This window comes from Microtus ochrogaster, unplaced genomic scaffold, assembly GCF_000317375.1.
Source record: "Microtus ochrogaster isolate Prairie Vole_2 unplaced genomic scaffold, MicOch1.0 UNK131, whole genome shotgun sequence".
NCBI classification, from domain to species: Eukaryota; Metazoa; Chordata; class Mammalia; order Rodentia; family Cricetidae; genus Microtus; species Microtus ochrogaster.
Genome location: NW_004949229.1, coordinates 323,115 through 329,815, shown reverse-complemented (window position 1 = coordinate 329,815; position 6,701 = coordinate 323,115). Strand labels below are relative to the sequence as shown.

At 44.5% G+C, this 6,701-nt stretch overlaps 2 protein-coding genes across 5 annotated transcripts in view; one reads left to right on the top strand and one right to left on the bottom strand.

The window, feature by feature from the left end:
• CUNHXorf58 (chromosome unknown CXorf58 homolog) overlaps nt 1-3,056 on the bottom strand; it is a 30,920-nt gene extending 27,864 nt beyond the window's left edge. Inside the window, exons 1-2 of one of the 2 annotated variants that reach the window (XM_026778375.1) lie at nt 2,827-3,056; nt 1,984-2,063 (exon numbers count right to left, since the gene is read on the bottom strand). Coding sequence is in view for 1 of the 2 variants with exons in the window: in XM_026778376.1 (XP_026634177.1) it covers nt 723-841 (119 nt within the window). In the remaining variant the exon portion in view is untranslated. Of the gene's footprint in view, nt 1-722; nt 842-1,983; nt 2,064-2,826 lie in introns of those variants that run through there. The other variant, XM_026778376.1, reaches the window with a different exon arrangement.
• A 223-nt stretch (nt 3,057-3,279) lies between these two features.
• Apoo (apolipoprotein O) overlaps nt 3,280-6,701 on the top strand; it is a 52,976-nt gene continuing 49,554 nt past the window's right edge. Inside the window, exons 1-3 of one of the 3 annotated variants that reach the window (XM_026778381.1) lie at nt 3,407-3,523; nt 3,856-3,886; nt 4,584-4,659. In XM_026778381.1, coding sequence (XP_026634182.1) covers nt 4,651-4,659 — 9 coding nt within the window. In that variant the 5' untranslated portion in view covers nt 3,407-3,523; nt 3,856-3,886; nt 4,584-4,650. Of the gene's footprint in view, nt 3,344-3,406; nt 3,524-3,855; nt 3,887-4,583; nt 4,660-6,701 lie in introns of those variants that run through there. The other 2 variants (XM_013355457.2, XM_005371848.2) reach the window with 2 other exon arrangements.

Here is a 6,701-nt window from a genome sequence, read left to right as displayed (position 1 = left end):
AAAAAAAAAGAAATAAACCTTTTGAATTCTAGCTGATGCCATTCATTAACTGGTTTAACTTTCTTCCCAGTTGTGTTTTTTTCTCCCTTTTTTGAAGATTTAAAAATATTTTAATTATATGGATGTATGTGTCTGCGCCTGGGATTGGGAATGTCAGTGCAGGTCCTCAGAGGCCAAAGTATTGCATCCTGTGGACCTGGAATTTCAGGGAATTGTAAGGTACCTAACGTGAGGGGTCCTAATCACGGAGCCATCTCCCCAGTGCTCTTTCACTTACTTACAATGTGCACTAACAAAACTGTTTCAGAAGGCTGCAGTATTAGCAAGCAGGCATGTGACTACACTTTGCAAATTATAAAATTCTAAAGCTATAATATTCAACTTGAAGGGAATTTTTTTAAACTACCAAAATTTTAATGTACACATTAACGAACGTTTAAAGTTATCCGAGTAAACTCGGGCAAGTTTAGCTCGGGGTGGTGGGGCACACCTTTAGCCCTAGCCCTCAGCAGGCAGAGGCAGATGAATCTCTGTGAGTTGGAGGCCAGCCTGGTTTATAGAGGGAGTTCCAGGACAGCCAGGGCTACACGGAGAAACCCTGTTGTGTAAACAAACAAACAAACAAAAACACAGAAAGCATACAAACAAACAAGCAACCCAGGTAAGTTTGTAATTTGTCTAGTTGTGGAAAAACGACAAAAGGCAAAAAGATGGCTTCTTACTCTTTTCTTGCCTTTATCTTTGCAGCAGCACGTGCCGACTGTGTCTTGTGGCTTTTTTCTGAGAGCTGACTATCTGATTTTGGAGGACCAGTAACTGCTGTGTTTGAGGACTTTTTCATTTTCCCTACAAAGAAGTAATCTGAACACACATACATTAAGCTATTAAAGTCATAATCCTCACATTATTACACTTGGACTAGACTTAAATGTCATATGATTGTTGTGCTAATTTTAGAATCCCTTTAAAAAGAAAGCATTGTGCATCTTACATTGTGTGTCGCTTACAGTTTATGTTCTTTTATTAAACTGTCGTGTGGTTGTGGGAAAGGCAGTGAATCTATGCATACCCTCCTAATTGGCCCCCTCTCTCCTAGCTCTTTCCCCCTATTCACCCTGCAGTGGAAGCGAATGTTTCTTCTTGTGACGCGGGGTCTCCTGTAGCTGAGGCTGGCATCAGTCTCATTATGCATAGAGGAGAGCCTTAAACTGATTCTCCTGTCCCAACGCCCCACGTGCTGGCATTTGCAGCGGATCAACACCACACCTGACTCTGGAAGCTAACCCTTTGGAGCAGTAATTCAGGGATATTCATTCTCACAAATTCCTTAGTGGCAGGAGGTACTTTGCTGACTATGGAAACCGGGCAGAGGGTTTTTACACATTTTCTGTCGAGTTTTTGGTCCAGTTTTTATGAGCCATCTCCCCAGTCCTCTTTTAGTTGCTTACTTGTGAGACTTTGTGCAAATTACATAATCCCCTCCCAGCCCCCAGTGGCTCAGTGCCCCTTTGGTGATGTGAGCAGGGACGTATGAAATTATTTGAAGCTGCCTGTATTTTTTTTTTTTTTACTCTTTTGAAGGATTGCGTTCCAGTTTGGATGAAGCTCTCAAAATCTTAGTTATATCTTCAAAATACCCTTTAAAAATGAAATTGCAGTACGATGTGTCTTTTTTATGCATAAAACAAAAACTTAATAACCACTGTACTTTTGTAGTATTGAGCACAAGTGATATTTTTAGTCGGCTGCCGTGACTGTAGGTGGTGTGAAAATATCTCCGCTTTCTATTGGTGACACTCACAGGTACTGCTAATACTGGAGGCTTGTTGCCTCCACTGTACTTGGAAGAAATGCCGAAGTTCAGGCAGAGTTTAGTGGAGGTGAAACTGTCAGCTCCCTCTTTCCCTGGTTCCTGTACCCCGAGCACTAAGAGCTCCCGCTGTGATTTATTTCTCACTGTGCTTCGCACTTCTAAGATATTACCTTACTGATGCAGAGCCTTCGGGATCTAGTCAGTATTTCTCCTTTGGGATCGGAGATGGGGTGGCTTGGAACATACAATTCTGTTGAGAAGGAAAAAAGCTGCCCTTAACATTTGGGGGGTTGCTCTGGCACTCGGTCGAGCCTTAGCGTTTTTCCCACCCTGAAGCTTGCGAACACTTCCAAGTCCTGCTTTAAAAAAATACTTAACCACATATCACCAAGCCAAAACTCAAATATTACGACAAACTTAACACTTTCTTACTGGAGTTTGCCCCAGGTGGGCGTTTTTGTTGTTGTTTTGCCCTAATTTCTTCAAGGGCAGGTAGTTTCTAGCACTAGCTTTGGATAAGAGGACAGTGACCTTCCATTGAACAAACCTCCAAATCTTCAGGATGCCCATGTGGCTTCCATCGTCTGTCAAATTAGGACAGAAAGGCAGAACGAAATACGAAATACGAACTACACCGTCTTTCTGGTTCGGGCTAGCGTTTGCCGAGACTAGCGCAGAGATTTAAAAGGCAGACTATCTGGAATTGGAGCCTAACTTTAGATTTTCCGCAGCGCAGCCTCGGACACTCGGCAATGAGAACAGTGCCTATCGACTCGTGTGGGAGGAATAAAATTACGTCCTTAATAATGCTTGTTTTTCTTGCAAATAGTTAAATACCATCACTTACCGTCTACAGGTATTAAATGGGACAAATATTTGATTATCAGATTTACAGTTTAGTACTTTTTTTTAAAAAAGATCAATTTTTCGCGATTAAATGACGTGGGGCATTTAGTTTAACCTAAAAATTTAAGGAACATTCAGTATACGGTACATTTTTTAGGGAAAAAAACCTTATGTGAGGTAACTCGAAGCCCGACCGTCGATCTGCAGCTTCTCAAGAGGCTGGCGCAGCCTTCCCGGGTCCGTCGGGCGCCACCGCCTGGCTACTTCAGTTCACAGGGCTGCCATATGGCACAGCCTAGTGCCCAATGGTGAAGGTGGAGGCAAAAGTAGGTTCGCGGCACGGCAGAGTGCCAAGAAGCCGCCCTCTTACCACAACTTGCCGCCTACACGGAGCTCCAGCCTTAAGCCGCCTGGCAACAGCCCTCGGGGAGGCAAAACGGCCAAGAAAGGCGGGGCTTGCGTTCGTCTCGCTCCCGCGCGTGGGCGACGTCGGTTGCTAAGCAACGTGACGCGCTGTCTAGCGGTGTTTGATTGGCGCTTTTGAACAGAATCTCGTGCGCCCCAGCCTGCTCGCGGTCAAGGGAATCAGGATCTAACCCGGCCACCGTAGTCGCTTTTCTATAGTGGGCGGGACCAAGAGAGGGGTGACCCTGCGGAGCCGCGGCTGCCAGCGACATGTTCAAGGTGAGAGAGTGGAACCGGGTCACGGTTGTTATCTCCCCCTCTCAGACGCCGGGAGCCCTTCCCACGCTCCCGTGGGGCCCGTTTTTGTGGATCAGACTCGGCTCCCCCCGAGGCTTTGCCCACCTCCGGGCTGGCTAAGTCCTGGCCCGGCGATTCATTCACTGCTTGGTACCAGCACCTGTGAGGCTGAGGCTTGGAACCCTGGATGGGTGGGATTGGCCTTGGGCTAGTTCTTTCGGGAGTGAAACACAACGCCGCTATACTACCCACTTCCCCGGCTAATGCCCTTTTGGGTTCGTGGGTAGGATGAGGCCAGGTCCCGACGCTGCAGCCTTTATGGCTTTGGTTGCTTGGCAGGATCGGGTTTCAGAACCTGGCGTGTGGGTGGGGGGAGGGTCAGCCTCGGAAGACGTCGGGGAGGCTGAGGAAGGAAAGGCTACGTGGGGGAAGCTGTCGCTTACGCTCTAGTGAGCATCATTGTGGAGAAGTCGATGCTTTCCCCTTCCTTACAGGTGTTTATTTTTAACACCTGCCCACCATAAGGTAGGCATTTACAGTGAAGACTTTCAAAAACCTGTATTTTAGCATTAAGTTATTCTTTCGTAAAGTCACCTGTATTTTGTCATAAAAAATATCACAGGCAGCGCACCCTTTAATCCCAGCACTCAGGAGGCGGAGGCAGGTGAGTTCGAGGCCAATCTGGTTTACATAGCGATTTCCAGGACAACCAGGCCTGCAAAAAGAGATCCTTTCTAAAACAAAACAAAACAAAACAAAACAAAACACACATAAGCAGCCCAAAATCTATAAAATCAGCCCTCCAAGAAACGTAATATTCACAGAATAGTGCCAATACAACCTCAAAATTGTGCTCCCCATTTAAAAGTTTCTTGCAGCTGTAGTGTTCGGGGAGCATTAATAAGGGCTGCAAAATCAGATCATGGTCTCTGCCTTCCAGTGCTGTGGTATTGCCAGTGCCTAGCTATGTGATAGTGGCATGTCATGTAACTCCTCCATGAGTGTTTTTTTTTCTATTGGTTGAAGTTAGGGTAATAAACATCTAATTGTTAACTACTGAGGAGAATTAACTCCCTAAACCCAGAGGAAGGATGGACACTGAATGCATTGATTTGTTGACTCACTATCATCAAAGATGTGGCTCCTGGGATTACTATGGCATTGTTGATTTTCCTTATGGTTGCAAGCTGACTGCCAATAACAATACTTTGTCATTCACTAGGGGAAGAGGAGAGGATAAAACTTCCACGCTTGGATTATGTTTTTCCTTCAGGTCTGATTGGACCAACATGGGTCAGGTATCTGTCCCTAGCCCCATAACAGTTACCAGGGGAATGTTGGGCTCTGGTTAGTTTAAGTTAACCAGGATCACTTTGTTTAAACACGTGGGAAAGGAATGGTTTCCTGACCACAGTGCGGTTCTTCAGGGAGGAAGAGGTGTAGTGGAAAGTGGAACCACAACCAGCAGTGCTCACGTCCGGTATATTCATGAGTCTGTGAACGTGTTCATTGACTTGGGGTCTTTGAAATTCTTTCGTGATCGTCATACATGTAAGTTAATTGATGGAAATGAAAGATTGACACAGATGGATGACTCAGCTAAGGTTTTTTTTACAGGAGTGAGAAAGAGGGAAGGAAAAGAATGTTGTGATTGTAGAACAGTGCTTCTCAGCTGACTGGTACCACCCCCTTTGGGTATGTTTTGGAAATTCCAGGGGTTGTTCTTTGTGTCTTTAGTTGTGTTGAACATTTGTTTTAGTTTTAATTTTTTTATCTTATGTGTATTAATGTTTTGCCTGCATATGTGTCTGTGTACCACACACGTGCCTGGTGCTCACAGAGGCCAGAAGAGGGCACATGATCCCCTGGAACGGGAGTTACAGATGGTTGTCAGAGGTCATATGGGTGCTGGGGATGGAACCTGGGTCCACTTCTATCAGTGTTGTGCCCCGTCTGGTCCAGACCCATGCAGGCCCTGTGCATGCTGCAACAGTTTCTGTGAATCCATCTGTGTCTGTTATGCTGTGTTTAGAAGGCCTTGTTTCTTTGGTGTCCTTCATCCCCCTTTGGCTTTTATAATCTTTCCTCCTCTTCCACAGGGTTCCCTGACCCTGAGGGGAGGGATTTGATGGAGACATCCCATTTAGGACTGAGTGTTTCAAGGTCTGTCACTCTCTGAATATTGTCCATTTATGGGTCTCTGTGTTTGTTCCCATCTGCTGCAGGAGGAAGCGTCTCTGGTGATGGTTGAGGAAGGCACTGATCTATGAGTACAGCAAACTATTAGGAGTCATTTTATCGTTACATTCTTTAGCAGAACAGTAGTGTTTAGTTTTCCTCTATGTCCCTGGGCCTAGCAGGTCTCAGGCTCTTGGGTACGTGTGCAGTATTAGGCATGGGTTCATTTTTATGATATGGGGCCTTAGTTCTAATCAAATAGTGATTGGTTACTTCCACAATTTTTGGCACTTTTGCACCAACGTATGTTTCAGGCAGGTCACCATTGTAGATCACAGGGTTTGTAGCTGGGTTGGTGTTTACCATTCTCCTCTGGTAGTATACAGAGTACCTCCATACTATATTATGTATAAAAATAAGTATATGCTATATATAAATAAAATCGTGTATGTCAGTGAATGAAAAAATTTTATTGTTGTTACCAGGTAATAGCAGTTGAGAGCCACAGTCCATCAAACTTTAATGTGCGTGTGACTCTTGTTGAAATCTAGAGTGGGATGGCCCTTCAGATGCTCCTGTTTATTTTAGCATCTCAGTGTCATTGATGCTGCTGGTCATCACACTTTGAATAGTTAAGAATCTATTTAGTAAGATCCTTAGTGCGTGTTCCCTGTGCTTTTGAAGTTGATGATTTCATGAATAGGGTAAGATTTGGAAGAGGCACTGACCAGAGAACCAAAAAAAGGCTCTGCTGAGAGGTTTGCTACTATAAGTCTCTACATAGAAGGGACAGAATAAATGGTAGGGACTGGTCTGGCTTTGGGAATTGCCAGCTTGGAAGGTATTGATAGTATCGGTGTTGTACTATAGTATAAGGAAGTTCAATGTGTGTAGCTTGTTATGGGTAATGTTTAAACTCTGATCATTGTTTCCTTTTTATTTTATTTTTTGGAGTTATAAAAGCCCATTTTTTATTGATTTTTTTTTATTGAGCTTTACATTTTTTCTCTGCTCCCCTCCCTGCCTCTCCCCTCCCCCCCTTCAACCCTCCCACAAGGTCCCTATGCTCCCAATTTACTCAGGAGATCTTGTCTTTTTCTACTTTATACTTTCCATGTAGATTAGATTTTTTTCCTGCTTATTACACAAGTTTTTTTTTTTT